Genomic DNA, 17,227 nt, shown 5'->3' with positions numbered 1-17,227 from the left:
GAGAGAGACAGAGAGAGAGACAGAGAGAGAGAGAGAGAGAGAGAGAGAGAGAGAGAGAGAGAGTAAACAACTCTTGTGAACACACTTATTGTATCTTTTATTTTTTCCTTGCCGGCGAGCAAATTGAAACAAGGCGAAAACAGCGAGCCGCAGCTCATACAAATGCAGGGCAGCGTCAGGCTGGTATTCAGGAGGGAACGACATGAAAGATTAAAGTTTTAATTGCTTTTCTCTACATTGCCAGATGATTATTGTAGCGCTCTGAAACTACAGAGGCTTTCGGAGAGGGTGGGAGAAATGGAGCAAGGTTTTCACAGCGGCAGCAGCGGCAAGGGGGCGTGGCTTATTCCTCACGGGATAATGCTACACTACTGCTTTATACCACCAAAATAATAAACTTTTAGCTTTAATTACAAAGGCAGAAAGGAAACACAAGGGGGGTGTCAAGGCAAGGAGAGAGAGAGAGGGAGACAGAGAGAGCTGGGAAAAGAAAAGAAGGTGAGAGAGTTTCCCCTGTGAAGTTTGTGCATGAATAAAGAAACGTTAACAATAAAGGGGAAAAGATAAAGAAAAAGATCCTTGAAACATTTTTACTTAAAATGAGCTCCAGTCGCTATCTTCCCCACCCTTAAGGCAGGTTGGTGCAGTAATGCAAGTTCAATTTCCATTGTTATTCACCCCCAGATGACAAGAAAAAGCAAAAAAGTTGATCAGACCATCCAAAATTATCCTTTATTAGAAACCTTGTATTTTCACTTCATAAGAAACCCCTCGCTCATACTGATATTCCCTGACCACTTGATTAGAAACCCCTCTCTTAAACTTTCACTCAATGACCACTTTATTAGAAGCCCCCACCTTACACTTCCACTCACTGGCCACTTTATTAGAAACCCCTCCCTTATACTTCCACTCACTGGCCACTTTATTGTAGTGTGTGGTGCTGGTATGAGTGAATCAGACGAGGCAATATTGCTGAGTTTTATTGCTAGGTTTAGAGTGGACACGTGTCAAGTTGTTTTGCCTCTTTCCTTTAAACACATTTACTTTTTTTTCCCAAAAAGTTTTTTTGTAGTGAAAACCTTGTTATTTAAAGTCGTATCACACCTAAAAAGTTTTTAATAGGAGTTCAGTTTACCTTTGCGCAATGCACTGACTGCAGCTAATAAAACTGAACTAAACTAAATAAATAAAAATCTGCCAAAAAAAAAAAATCTAATTTCAGCCAACTTGGCTGTAAAGGAAATGGACTACTTGAGTTATGACTGAAAAAAAAACATTGTTTGTGAGAAACACTGTGAAAGAGTCTGACGATAGAAGAATGACATCACTGCCATATCGCTTACCTCTACCTAAAAGTACCTATAACATATAGGTAACATACCTACATGTTTAAGTAAAATTGTCTAATACATCAGTAAAATCACAACAGCCAGCTCCACACTGACCACAGGCCTCAGTCCAGCTTGTGTTGTAGCAGGGGGACCAGCTCCACCCCAGAAACAGCCTGTTCTACCCCCAAGGGCCTGGCAGGACCAAGCTTCCGATCAAAACACTGACCACAAGGCTCCACAACAGCTTTTACCTGCAGGCAGTGTGCTCTAGAAACAGCTAATAACAACAACTGTCCTTTAATCCTATGCACTTTATGAGATGCAGTCACATCCACAGACATAATACATTCATCATTTCGCTCAGCTGCTGTTTTACTAATCAAATAATCAAATACATGGAATTAGATCATGATGGGCTCCCGAGAAGGCGATTGGTTATGTCTTATGGGCACGTACTGTGCCTGTAGCGAGCTCTCGGCTGGATATTGTTGGGTGGGGGTTGACTCTCAGGCTAGCACTGAATAGGGCTTGGTTCAACATTTTATACCAATACCAAATCAGACTCCATAACTTCAATAGTGATTTCTCAAGCATACTTTGCTGCGATACCTTTTATGCTCCAACTCGAAAGTCGGTATAACTGAAACCAGAAATGATTGAGAGTTGCAGGAAGTGGGCACATTTACTGACTGGACTGCAGACTGATCATGAAGCAATGATATTCATAACAAACAATCAGCGGTCTAGATTGTGAAACAAGCATGCTTATTGGCTCACTGATGCTTCCGACAACTTATGTACTAAAATTGCGTACTGAATGACTTTTCTGACACTTGGTAGTACGGAAGTAATTTGATTGGTTCCATAAAGGTATTGAGTTACAACATCCAGGCCAGGCAGTGAACCTGATGTGTAAAAACTAGGGCTTGACAGATAAACTGTTACGTTGATAAAAATCAGACACAATTACGGTTCAACAAGTAGGTTGGTTGCATCAGTAACCATACTGTAACAGTACTGCTGCCGACGCAGGTACATGAACTCAGAATCGGTGTTGGCGATAGAGAACGCGATACCATGAAGCAATTTCTGATGTGCACTATTGAGTGACGTGCACATGCGTCAGCTGATGAAACTTAAATGAAGCAGTAACATGTCGGCAGTGTGGGCTGACAAGCAGCAGTAGAAACGTTCTTGGCAAAATCTGTATCGCCAGTTCAACAGAAGGCAACAGGAACAAGGAACCGCCAGTCTCTTGCGGTAGCGATGACCTTCAGCCTTGGGTTAGCCTTTAGTATAACAGCCTAGAGGTCTGCACAGGCTTGGTTATTTATGCCAGCACCCATCCTCTTCAACCACCAGTCATGTCTGCCTGCGCCTCCAAAATCTGGTGCTGTTATTGCCCGGAGTTATTTCCGCAGTTGCCCAGAAAATTGTCTCGTTCCTGCCCACGCCCACTCACAAAATTTAGTGTCGTTCTTGCCCACACCAACCGCAAATCTAGTATCATTCTTGCCCACACCCAACCACAAAATCTAGCGTCGTTCAACCACATGCCATGCCTACTTTGGGCTATGCTTACGATCCTTGTCCACTCCCATGTGCAATTGCTGTAATCCGCTCCACTGGTGTAGGACGTTTCAATGTTGCAAAAAAGAAGTAAATATTTTGTGCATTTTTAGGCTAAACAAAACCGTATGACCTTGCACACGGCACCACACAAAAAGTGTTGCACCACTTGACATTGATGTCGCATGTAGCACTGCAGCTGAGAGGAGAGAAAAAAAACTAAATAAAAACAAAGCAAAGCAGCGTGGCTTTGCTACTTTAAGATCTATTAGAATTATATTATTAGCTAATTACAAGACGTTAATAAATCAAACCCAAAATAGACGCTGAGGCATGCCGTGGCACGGGTTAAAAACTCAATAATAAAAAATCTGATTTTGTCTACAACTTATTTGCTGGAGTTTACAGCTTCATGTGTTTTGCAGCTTGTGATAATTAATAATGTGCTTTTATGTGCAGAATATTCGCCGCTTGCCCGTCCATTTCTAAAAGAAGGCAATAACTGCCCAAACCTGCGCCACCCTAGTCAGCCACAATGTTCTGCTCCATGTTGAGGCTAATGCTAACACACCGGCCTCGAAAACAAAGTCGACCACTTCAGATGCAGCGACTAGACAGTGGGAGGTGATCAAGGGTCTGCTGCGTTTTCTTTTCATTTGAAGCGTGACAAACACCCCTGACTCAGCCACTCAGCTAAACGAGCTAAAGTGTACTGCACTGATTTTTCGTCGTATGATCTGCACTTCTTTATGGGCTGAACCGGTATACTGCCCAGTACTACCTGGTTTCATCTGTAGTGGTCACTATTTCAGTTTTTCTCTGCTGTGATCTTTATTCCACTCAAAAAACCAATTCTAATCCTAAGCAATACATCTCCATTCTCTGCACGTTACTGAACGAATAGAGTCCAGGCTTCCCAACCTAGAATCTCAGTCTAACGGCACCTCTCCTGGATGTAATTAAACAAGATGCGAGTTAATACCATCCACATCATCCAGATTGTATTTGTCAAGTTCAGGAAGTGACCTTTGTAGATGGAACATTAATTCCTCAATTAACAAGGACGTATGAGGCTGGCAGAGTGGTTTAGTCCAACGGAATTGGCTGGAATGGTAAATTCTTGCAGAGCGACGTGGGCTGCGTGACTCAACTGTGTCAGCTGCAGGTATGTCTGGTTTACGAGTGATACAGAGAGATAGGTGTTAATTTATACAGCGTAAACAGCAAATGATCAGCGAAATATTTGTTACGGTCAGATCTGCACAAATGGAATCTGCAGCATTTCAGAGTATCCACCTGTTTCGCAAGCATGTATAAGAATTTTGCTCTTTTTGAATCTAACCATGTTAACCATGAGTTCAAAAGACTGCTTTCTAGGATCAACATTAAACACAAGTGACTACAAAGTATTAGTATTGTATTAGTAAATACAGAGTATTTAAACATTTCTATTCATCTTACCAGCTCTGAAATCTACACGACATGCTTTTTAAGAGATTTTCAACATCCCTTTGAGTTTTATCTACAGACAAAGACAGGGTGGGCCCATTTTATATCATGCATAATATAGAGCTACATTAAAATTGAATCAATTATATTATATTCAACAGAAAGAGACGGTATTCTTTTAAATAAAATCATAAGCAAGCATTCACCAGGGCTACACAGTGATGTGCACTTCAGTACTAAAAATACTATTACAAACCCTCAGTGTGACGAGAGATACAGACTGGGCTGCATTATTTTGACCCAAATACTTTCCTTTTGTTACATGAATACATTTAGTCACCAAAACATCCACGGAAACTACAACTGTGATTGGTCAGGATGCTCGCAGCACACAGGAAAAACACTGCGATTGGTTAGAAAGTTCATTTGCATATCACAGCTTTCTGTAAAATGAGTAGGGGAGAGCGGGGCAAGAGGTGACATGGTTATTTTATGTAGTTAAACAAACAGAGTGTCATGGTCTCTACTGCCATGGTAACGTCTAAGAATTGTGACAGAAATCTAATATATTTCTCAAGACTCCGCTTGTACTGTCATCACAAGTGTTTATCGATTACTGAACTGTATGTATACGTCACAGATTTCAGACCTATACCTTTACCCTTTTATTAGCCCCGGGGTCGGCAACATGTGGCTCTGGAGCCGTGTGCACCTCTTTCACTGCCCTGTTGTAATAAAAAATAAAATACTTCCCCTCAGCAGTAACACAAAGCTTTGCTGATCTTCTAACACACAGTTCCAACAATAAATGGTCTTAAATGCTGCTAATTCACCCTTTAACCCTGAAGACTGGTGCGCAGACTGCTGGTCATACAGCAACGCAGACATCAATCTCACCTAGTTAGTAGCTAACAAAATGGCAAAGAAGAGAAAAATATCAGACAAGACATCGATAATTTGGAGATGAATAGACTTATTTGCGTTTATAATCACTCCATCTGGTTTCCTGATACATTTAATCTGCAACAAGAAACTGTCAAACACTAAAAAGTCACAAAGCTAAAATCAGTTTCTTTTTTGCCAGCTTCTTGTTCGAGTCTTCCTGTTCCACCTTAAACGGTGCAGCAGTTATATCCTGGCACCGCAGGCACCAATTAAGGTGGAACGGGAAAACTCGAACAAGGTGAAAGAGGAGCCAACTTCAGCCTCGTAAAACTTGAACGTTGAGATACATTTTCACAAGAAACTGTTCCACTTTCGTGGAAAAGTTTCCTGCTGGAGATGCGAGAAAACCAGCTATAGCTGAGCTAAAGCTTAAAGCAGAGCAAAGTAAGCCTGCATTTTCATTTATGTTATATTTTTGGCTTTATACTAGGATTAGTATAACACCTCGCAGCTGTACAGCCTCCACACAGCAGGGTTAGCTTCAACACACTGTTACAACTAAACCTCCAACAGTGAGAGAACTCCTTACCCAACTCATATTAATTCAAAACAGTACATCTTTTGGAAGTTTATATCCGCCAGTTGAAAAACATACTGTAGATATAAAGTTAATTAAATCTATTTTATATATGTTTTCTGCTGATAGTTGCTGTTCCATGTTTGACACACACTTGTTTCATACAACTAGTCCCTCAGCCCCTCCTGCAACGTTTGGCTGAATTGTTCATAACAGTAGGTGCAGACGTGTAGTTTCATGGTATTCATCTTGCTTAAATACTTAAAGGGGAATTCCACTGATTTTTCTAAATGTCAGTATTACTAAATCGTTGAGATAAAGTCAAAGTGGTGTGATGTGAAATGGTTTATTGTAGAAAAACTTACTTCGACTTACAACACAGTTATAACCATTGTATTTATTTTATTTACTATCTAAAATTATTTTTTAAGAATATGAATATGACAGAATAACATTTTGAGTGCTTTTTTGCCTACAATGCCCTTCATTTACATCTGCACCAATTTTTTGTGCGTTTTGAAAGTACGTGGTAGGCCAAAACAACATCTCAGGCATCACAGAATGTATGTGTAGGGGAGCTTTAAGAGACACAGAACTCTTCAGACGTCTGGTTCCTTTTACCACCACTGCGAACAATTCTAACTCTGTACGTTTCTCTGGAGTATCTCATATTAAACCACTGTGATTTACTTTGTCTATGTTGTGACCAATTAGTTATGCAGAATTTTTTCACTACAACAATATCATACTAAAAATCAGCAAAAACTATATCGTGCAGTCCCAGTCTTCACGTTCCACACTGTTTTGTCCTTGTGAAAAGGCTCACCTTGGCTAGCATGGCTAGATGTTGATTCTGAACGATAGCAGTGCGATAGGTTGCTAATCCACCCTCCTCCAGATTCGGAAACAGGTAGAACAGATGAACACTGCAAAAGACAAATAAACAAATGAGAAAAAAAAAACATCAGATATCAGATAACATTTCTTATTTCAGATTTTTCAGTGTTTTCCTCTTCCTTACGGGCAATTATAAAGGTTCCTACATGTTTTTGGCTTCAACCTAAGCTTCATTAAGCTTCATTATGTGGAGTTACTTTAAATAGATTCTTCACACTCGCACGTCTCATTTACAGACACGGTTCTTTATAGAAACACACAGTGAAAGGTTCTCTATGTAACTAAAAGTAGTTTTTCTATGGCGCTGCTACAGGAACCCTGGGCAGATTTACTTTAAGAATGTAGTCGGATCGAGTGAGAGCTTAGAGCAGATAAATAGCAAAACAGAATGGGCAGAGGAGTCACTGCCAGAGCCAAACAAACAGCATTTCACTTCACTTCATCAAAGCTTTGGCAACATTTCGATTTTCAAAACGTTTAGTACAAATGAACACGTTTTCTTCATTATGCTGTAAACAACCACGTTAAATCGAAAACTGCTTACATTTTTCCAAGCAAAACTGAAGAAACGCCTGACAAAAGCCCCACCTTAGGGAATAACGCGACACATTTTATCCCCTTTTTGTGATGTCAGCACTCAAACCTTTCAACTGTTTAAACCTCCTTTGGGCTGAAAGAATTTCAGTTTGTGTTTTTAACCAGTTTGTCTATATTTGAACAAAACCTGCTTTTCACAGCGAGAAAGACACTTTAATGAACATGGAGTCGACTTAACTTTTTTAAATTAACTGAAGAGCAACTGTGAAAATCAAATATTAGGTGGAAAATTTCAGAAGAAGACAAGGTGTCCCCAAACTTTTGACAGCTACGGAATTTCAGTCAGTAAATATAAAGAATTTACCACAGACTGAAACATGGGAAAATATCACAGCCCCATTCCTTTTGAAACAAACATTATCTTTATTACATCTTGTTCTATCAGATTATAACACTAGGATTTATTCATCAAGACTCAGCCATTAGTTCAATATCATTCAGGAAACGTTAGCATAACGAATAATATTAAGTATGTTAAATTACAATTTCATAATAAATGAAAACATTATTCATTCATTTATTATCAATAAATTCCTAATACATGAGTAAATTACTAATAAAACAATACATTTCTTATACCAATATTTTTAATATTTTATGTCAGTGTCCAGTGTTACGGTAGTTACACGGACATTAACATTAAATGATTAATATATTAGGGCATCATTAATATAGCATAGCCCTTTTTTGTTTTCAGAGTAAAGATATGCTGCAGAAAAAGTGTTTACCAGTGGTATACTCAATAAAAATGCACAAATTAAACAATTTAATAGTCTACACATGCTCCAAAAATGCCAGGCTGATGCCCACTCAGAACTGTGTGGGCGTGTCAGAATGCTAAATGACTGACAGTGGCGTCTCCCTGACGTTTACATGCAGCCTACTAATCCGTTAATAATCCGACTAATAGCTCAATCGGAATAGAATACGTCCATGTATACACCTCAGTCGGAATAAACTAGTCCAATCGAGGCCATTCTGAATACAATTTCTATCCGACTGAACGAGGTGGGTAATCCTGTAAATAATCCGTTAAATAGAAGAATACACCGATCAGGCATAACATTATGACCACCTCCTTGTTTCTACACTCACTGTCCATTTTATCAGCTCCACTTACTATATAGGTGCACTTTGTAGTTCTACAGTTACAGACTGTAGTCCATCTGTTTCTCTGCATACTTTGTTAGCCCCCTTTTACCCTGTTCTTCAGTGGTCAGGACCCCCATGGACCCTCACAGAGCAGGTACTATTTGGGTGGTGGATCATTCTCAGCACTGCAATAACACTGACGTTGTGGTGGTGTGTTAGTGTGTGTTGTGCTGGTCTGAGTGGATCAGACACAGCAGTGCTGCTGGAGTTTTTAAACACCTCAGTGTCACTGCTGGACTGAGAATAGTCCACCAACCAAAAATATCCAGCCAACAGCGTCCTGTGGGCAGCATCCTGTGACCACTGATGAAGTACCAGACGATGACCAACACAAACTGTGCAGCAGCAGATGATCTATCATCTCTGATGAAGGTAGGAGTGTCTAATAGAGTGGACAGTGAGTGGACACAGTGTTTAAAAACCCCAGCGGCACTGGACGGCAGTGGGAAGAGTGTCCAGCTTATGTGCCTGAGAACACGACGTCTTCCTCTCGCCCTTCTTTAATAAGGACATGTGAAGTACGTTTTTTGACATCATTTTAAAGTAATTAAAAACACAAGAAGTGTTTGCTGCTCTCATCTCACTCTGACCGGACTCACGTGATACTGGTTGTCATGGTAACATCTACACTAAGTGTTACTCTATGCATACGTGTAATTTTAGATTCAGATAACTTGTAGTGTGCATGTAAACTGAGATTTTCCATGTTGAGTAGAGTGAGCATATGAACGCCTCAGTCTTAATCTATAATCAGAATGAGTTCAATCGGATTGGCAAAAATCTAACCCTAATGCAAACAACCCTACAAAGCTACAGTGGCAGCAGTGAGCGACACGAACAGTTGGTGTAGTTCAGCTCTACATGACTGAGCCCCCCTCAGCAAAACAGACCACTTCATTCCTCTCGAGTGCTCTCTGAATGGTGAATAAAAAGTACAAAACGGAGAACAAGCTGTCTAACAATCATTTTATGTTGGAGAACTCTCTTATAGGCTGTCTTATATCGTGCCAGTAGTCAAAAACTCAGCACTAACATTATATCCATAACCCATATCCAGCTAGCTAACTGCTGGACCACGCTTCTGAAACTGAGGGCACACAAGCTTCCATTATGAGTCAGCACAGTCATGTTTGTGAACACTAATACTAAGCTGATGTATCATTTTATTCCAACATTTAAGGTGGACTGTTAGCTATCACACTCTCGTAAATGAAGTTAATTGCTTAGTAGGATCTGCAACAGGTGGCTAATGCAGGTAGAAAGAAATATCAAGCTAGGCTACAAACAACAGTGTAAAAAACGTTCACAACAAGCTCTGTTAACAAATTTAGAAAAGCTTAAATAAGCTACTTGCTGGGAGTTTTGTCTGCGACTCGGAGCAGCAGGAGATCAGTCACTTTGTGAGGGAGAACACCACGAGTAGTTGGCATGTACTTAGGCCCAGTCCTATTTCTTATTTTTACCCCTACCCCTTGTTTTCGAGTGTCACCTTGCACCTTGGAACTGAGTAACAAAGGGTAGTTGAAATGTTCTTTTACGAAATGGGACCTTCAAATACAAAACAACATTACTTCATTAACAGCTACTAGCGCTGCTCTGTAGGTGACCCTGCCAGTCTGCAGTGATAGCAGAGGAGGGTAAAGTTCAGCAACATCACTGCTGGGCTTTAGTTACATTTAGGCCATCATATGCTTTCAAAGAGGGGGGATGTAATAATTATTTGTTATCGCCCACCCCTAATTCTTCGGTGATATGAAGCTGAAGTCAGTCATTTTCCAGCCTCTCATTCAATTTTCCCCATTCCACCTCAAATGGTGCAGCAGTTACATTCTGGCGCTTCAGGTGTCAGCACTACTGGACTATTTAATGTGGAACGGGAAATTTAGCCGGCTAGCTACTGAGACATTAGCATGCTATTAGCAATTTTTTATGTTTGTTATGACAATACAATAGTTATCATAATTTTTAAACGGAGACAATGTTCACATTGTGGGTTTCTTTGGTCGCTTGTGCAGCCATCTTGTCGGTTTTTCTTTTTTTCCTCATAACACTTCGTTTGAAGTGAGTCTCTGAAAAACCTCCGTTTGGAGGGTCATGTGGTCCTAACACTTCACCCTACCCCTCTATCGCAACAAAACACAGGACACCCTAGATGTGAACGCACAAAACGGAGGGCTGAGGGCTAAGTGGCAGGGGAGAGGGGTGAAATGGGATTGGGCCTTATCGCTAACTCTGATTGGCGCTGTGACAGATCTGATGTCGCCTGCACCAAATTTAGTCCCAATCAACTCAAATTAGACTGAAGCAAAGCAATTTCAAAAAGACCAATATCATTCTTTTTCTACCAGTTCACAGTATAAACATCACAAAAACTATAGATAATACTGACAAGCAAGTAAAGTGAGTAGGGGCTTTAAAACTGACACGGTTTGGCTAAAAAAAGCAGTCTGGGCTGAAACACTCGTATGCCTTCAGTGTGAGTGGACGGGGCTAAACTGCTATAGGTTAAATAAGTGGAAATACAAAAATGTTCTGGCTTTCATGACACATTTACAATATACAACCAAACTTTTTGAAAAAGGAGAAAATTTCAGTTTTGCTTGATCTTACAGTGCATTTGATACGCTGTTAGGTCACTAGTGTGTCCCAAGGGCAGTGTCAACAGTACTGCTGTTCACACACCATTTTCCTTGCAAGCCCAACAAGTACTGCTATGACGAGCATGAGGCGTGTTCAACTTTTCCACAACTCAATCAGGGACTGCGCTCGCGCCTTTAGCTTCATATCCACAGCTTACTTTCTTGGCCCCAAAGGAAATTCATAAGACAAGAACAGGGTTGTTTATTTTACTGTTTCGAAATGTATAGTCCATCCAGTAATCGGTTTAGTCCCAGTTCAACCTCCAACTGCACAGCGCAAGCAAATTAAACAGAGAAATCTACTGAGGAAGTATGAAAGACTATCATTACATTACATGTTCCATAAGGACGGGAAAACCCAGTTACAGCACAGACAAAACTGTTCAGATTGGCGAGTTTGGAGAGAGAGCTGCCCAGTCGAAATCTCCAGACCTGCAGACACGCAGAATTAATGAGCGCATTATGGACAGTCCACAGGGTCATAGGGTCGTCTGATTCTGCCATTCATCTAGGCCATAAGGGAAATTATGCAGACTTCCTGCAAAATTCCAGAGAGGACCCTTAGGAAGCAGACTTCAGCAGACTTGTGTAGTGCTTGTCTAGGTACCCGAAATGCATAGCCATCCATCATCTAAACCGCTTATCCTTCTGGGTCGTGGTGGGGTGCTGGAGCCTATCCCAGCTGTCATCGGGCGAAAGGCAGGATACACCCTGGACAGGTCGCCAGTCCATCGCAGGGCAGACAAACAGACATATACATCCACACTCACACCTAGGGGCAATTTAGCATGTCCAATTGGCCTGACTGCATGTTTTTGGACTGTGGGAGGAAACCGGAGTACCCGGAGGAAACCCACGCAGACATGGGGAGAACATGCAAACTCCACACAGAAACGACCCTGGTCACCCGGCCGGGAATCGAACCCAGGCCCTTCTTGCTGTGAGGCGACAGCGCTACCCACTGCGCCACCGTGCCGCCCAAATGAACCAGTGAACCTCCAACAGCTCAGAGCATTTACTGTTGGTTCCACAACACTGGATGATCTCCGAAATCACACTGAAAGAGCTGTGAGTACAGTGACACCCAACATGCTCAATCGAGTATGGGATGAATTTGACTATAGCGTTGATGTTGTCTGTACAACTGGAGGAGGTTCATCCTGAGCACTTGTAAATTTACATAATAAACATTATGCTGATTAAACCATTTACAATTTACTGCATTGTTCTGTAATGATTTAGAAGTGAAATAAATCATTTTGAAATCTGATTAATCTTATTGAATCACCCTGTTTATTCAAATCGACATTTACAGGGAACTTTCTATTGGGAGGTGCCTGTTCACAGTGGGTAGTGCTGTTGCGTCACAGTAAGAAGGGCCTGGGTTAGATTCCCCTGGCCGGGCAACTAGGATGCTTTCTGTGTGGAGTTTGCATGTTCTCTCTGTGTCTGAGTGGGTTTCCTCCCACAGTCCAAAGACATGCAGTCAGGCCATCTGGACACGCTAATTTGCCTAGGTGTGAATGTGTGTGTGCCTGTATATGTCTGTAGTTCTGCCCTGAGATGGACTGGTGGCCTGTCCAGGGTGTTTCCTGCCTTCCGCCCAATGACGGCTGGGATAGGCTCCAGCACCCTCTGCGACCCAGAAGGACAAGTTGCTCAGATAATGTGTGTGATGACTTTAAACCTTATTCAAAAAAATGCCATCCCATGTTTTATGTCACTACCGAAACACAGAGTGTTAGTCTATAGGCGGAGCCTTATTTTAGCCACGCCCCTGCATTTTAGAGCAGGAAGCAAGACTGCATCCTCGTCCCCCATGACCATATGGTGAGCAGTTACCAATGTTTTGAAGTAAATGTGTCTAAAGTCTGAAAATCAGTGTGTAACATAAAGAACTGTCACCAACAAATATCAGCCGATATTATCCATCATTCATCCGAATTTTTGACCCCCTATAATCAGCATCGGCCACAAACGTTTTGGTATCAGTTGGGCCCTTATTACAACTTCAGCGCAAAAAATCAGCATTTAACCCAAGCCAGTGCCCTTGAGAGAAAAAGAGGGAGGGAGAGAGAGAGAGACTTGTCCTGTAGAAGGTCAGAGTGTATGCTAATTGAGTTGGCCAAACTCAAAGCAACCTCACTACCATTCAGATTTTGCTCGTGCCGTTTCCTTTCCTTTGTGAACCGTCATCAGTCTTTCAGCTGTGTAAACGTGGGGTATGAGACTGTGAGGCCTTTCATTCATAATAACCACACAGGAACATAACAGACTTGTTTAAACAGAAAGAGGGAAGAGAGTGGTGGAAGACGTAGGGAGGGACCTTGAGAGAGAAAGCTGGTAGATGAGCACTTCAATAAGGCCTGAATAATATTTTATGACTAATACTGATTTTCGGGAGCTGAAATAGTACGAGGCAGGTTCGATAAAATTCAATATCACTATGTTTCCACATTTATAACAGTATTACTGAATCAGATGGCATCTGAACCCATTCTTATCTGTATTTAGTATGATGATGGAAAAATGCCACAGATTGGTTTAAAGTTAATGTTGGTTTAGTTATAATCTGGCATGAACATCTAACTTAGTCTCTTGGGGCCAGACTTAAGCACGTTTGAGGACGTCTTCAACTTTTGGTGATGGATTGCAGTGAAGTCCAACAGCGTGACCCGAACCACATCATCAAGTTTTTAATTAAAACTTGTCCTGGGATCAACAAAATTCTGTTTGAACTTGACCTGACCCAAAACACATCAAGTTTTTTAGTTCAAAACTGAGCTGATCTCAACTAAATTCTGCCTGAAATTGATTCAACCCAAACCACATCAAGTTTTCAGCCCAAACTCGACCCAAGCCACACAGAATTCGGCCCAAATCTGACCTGAACCACATCTGAGAGTGAGTCTGAATGTTGGGGGTGTTCAGAAAATAGCAAAAAGTTCCTAAAAAAAAAGATTTTTTTTAATAAAATCAAAGCAGGTGTCCTGAAAAGAATGGAAGCTATAATAAAGGTAAAGTGTGGACACATTAAATACTGAAAAAATTCATATTGTATTTAGTTGTTCAGGATTCAGTTTAAGTTTCTGTTAAAATGCATGTTTTCTACTTTCACTTAACAGCCATTTTGGCTGGTAATGAAATATATGAAAGGGTGGTCTAACAGTCTGAAGTACAGATGCTTTAAAGATACTTCTGGTACAATGCTCTGCTTCACTTAAACGAGAATGGGTGGGACTAAACTGCTGTCGGTCATAATGTGTTCATGGGTACGACATCACAACCACGATAATTTTTTTAAATTTATTTTTTAATGAAAGTTTTCTATAGGGGTGGCTCCCAAATTGGTCCTTGAGGACCCCCAGACAGCCCAATTTTTTGCTCAAACCCAAATCAAAATGCATGGGGACAGAGCATAGACGGTCTGATGGTCTTGAAAACTACTGCTCTATGAAATTAGTCATTTAAAATAAAGGGTGGCACAAGTAGTGTTCTAGATCTAGAGTTAGGGAAGTTAAGTGAACGGGTTTAGCTGTGAGGTGTGCTTTACAGGAATAAATATTGCTAAAATCCAGCACAGATCTAACTGAAAAGGCGCCAACACGAACACCCATTTATTTGGCAAAATCTTCTGATTACACAGAGCTGCAGAATAGTTTGGATCTGTGTGAGAAGTCTAGTGTTGCAACATGCGCATCTGCATCTCATCTAAAGAGCATATAAACACATGCCGGTGCCAATACTGAGCACAGAAGCGATGGGCTAATTCATTTCACAGCTCAGAGGAAGTGGCCTCTCAATAGATCAATCCAGCTGTTGAGGGGCATGTTGGACATGCTAACTGGACAAGATGGTTATGTATTATTCACTAGCTTGGGGAGGGCAGCTCGACCACTGGCTGGCCAAGTCCAGCTGAACAGCACTAGCCATTATCCCAGATAGCAACAACTTGATAGAGAAACAAAACTGGGTTTCCTTTCCCCTTAAACTTCTACTCAGTGGCCACTTTATTAGAAACCCCTCCATTATACTTCCACTCACTGACCACTGTATTAGAAACCCCCCTTACTTAAACTTCCACTCACTGGCCACTTTATTAGAAACCCCTCCCTTATGCTTCCATTCAGTAGGCACTTTATTAGAAATCACTCCCTTACATTTCCACTCACTGGCCACTTTATTGGAAACCCCTCCCTTATGCTTCCATTCAGTAGGCACTTTATTAGAAACCACTCCCTTACATTTCCTCTCACTGGCCACTTTATTGGAAACCCCTCCCTTATACTTCCACTCACTGGCCACTTTATTAGAAACCCCTTACTTAAACTTCTATTTAGCAACCATGTCATTAAAAACCTCACTCTCATACATCACCAGCCACTGGAAGATCCTCCCGAAACTGACCACTGATAAAAGATCAAGCGATCGATAATGCAAACGGTGCATCATCAGATGGGCTGCAGTCTCTAACTGTACACCAGCAAGATGGAGCTAAAATAATTCATTTTGAAGTCTTTCTGTTGCCTCTCAAATTCATCAGCGGTTGAGAAGTGCCTGTGTTATCTCTGTCCGAACAGCAGTTTCTACCACCACAGTCCCCCTCTCCATCTGCCCCCACCATTCGTTATCCAGGATAATGAGGTCTGTGCTCAGCCACTCAGCGGGAGCTCTGTCCCCATATGGCTCCGACATATTTAACACTGCTTTATACCAGCTGAGGGACACAACCTATACCACTTTCATTTCATTTGTGCCTGATTTATTCAGAAGTTAATAGTATTTAAAGCACCTAAAAGGAGGACCCAGAAATAAAAAGTGACCTCTTGTGCTTGGCTCTTTTATATTTTAAGGGCCTATACAGAGCCTTTGCATTTTTCTTGCACTTTCTTTTCCACTACAAGTCTACTTCTAACAGCTGTGTGGTTTTATGCAGCAAAATGATCTTTTTTCTTCCTGACAGCCAGGAATAGCACAACATTTAATCACCATCCTGCATTTTCCACTCCGGTAACTACAAGCTGCAGTAAGAGCACACAGCATCGCTTTAACGTAACTGCTGTAGTCTGAATGGGTGGGTCCAACTGCTGTGGGCTAAATGGGTGGGGCTAAACTGTTGTAGGCTGAATGGGTGGGGCTAAACTGCTATAGGCCGAAAGGTGAAAGAACAGAAAGCATCATGCACCTTCATATTTCTAATGCCTCTAAGTATCTGTCAAACAACAGTGTGCTTAAAAAAAATCCAAAAGGCCGTGAGATTTTTTTATTTTTTCTATTGCCAGCTCCAGTGCAACCGTTTTTTATTAAAACACCTAATTTCACGTCAACGTAAAATAAAACTGCCCACAACTAAGCTATTTTGTCCTTGTGCGAGGACCAGGGCCACCAATAGCCACAATACCACACCACCCCACCACACAACGCTAAAAAAGAAATCTTTTTACTTTATATATTACAACCCCATTTCCAAAAAGGTTGGGACACTGTGCAAAAAGTAAATAAAAACAAAATGCAATGATGTGGAAATCATTTAAATCCTATATTTGATTGAAAATAGTACAAAGACAACATATCAAAATGTTGAAACTGAGAAATTGTTTTGTTTTTTGAAAAATATTTTATGCAGAGAAGGATGAGGAGGGGTTCACCACTGAAAGACTGTGTGAGCAAACAGTGCAACAATTCAGGAATAACGTTTATCAACGTAAAATAGCAAAACTTGCTATTTTTTTTTGCTTTTCATCATCTATGATACATAATAACATTAAAAGATTCTGAGGATCCTGAGAAATCTCTGTATGTAAGGGACAAGGTCAAAAAACAGTATTTGCTGGCCATGATGGCCCTCAGGTGGCACTGTATTAAAATCAGACATGATTCTGTAGTGGAAATCACTGCATGGGTTTAGAAACACTTCTGAAAACCACTGTCTGTGAACACAGTTAGTTGCTGCATCCAAAAATACACAAGTTAAAACTCTAAAACGTAAAGAAGAAGCCATTTATAAACAGGATCCAGAAACGCCGCCACCTTCTCTGGGCCTGAGCTCATTTAAAATGGACTGAGGGGGAGTGGAAAAGTGTCCTGTGGTCCAACGAATCAATATTTAAAATTCTTTTTGGAAATCA

At 41.1% G+C, this 17,227-nt stretch overlaps 1 protein-coding gene across 4 annotated transcripts in view; it reads right to left on the bottom strand.

The window, feature by feature from the left end:
* The window catches only part of drosha (drosha ribonuclease III), a 231,618-nt gene that overhangs the window by 142,393 nt on the left and 71,998 nt on the right, over positions 1-17,227 (bottom strand). For all 4 annotated transcript variants that reach the window (XM_036572116.1, XM_036572118.1, XM_036572114.1 and 1 more), the window contains one exon: positions 6,641-6,740. In XM_036572116.1, coding sequence (XP_036428009.1) covers positions 6,641-6,740 — 100 coding nt within the window. The remainder of the gene's footprint in view (positions 1-6,640; positions 6,741-17,227) is intronic.

Source organism: Colossoma macropomum, unplaced genomic scaffold (assembly GCF_904425465.1).
Source record: "Colossoma macropomum unplaced genomic scaffold, Colossoma_macropomum, whole genome shotgun sequence".
NCBI lineage: Eukaryota > Metazoa > Chordata > Actinopteri > Characiformes > Serrasalmidae > Colossoma > Colossoma macropomum.
This window is presented reverse-complemented; position numbering and strand designations above follow the sequence as displayed.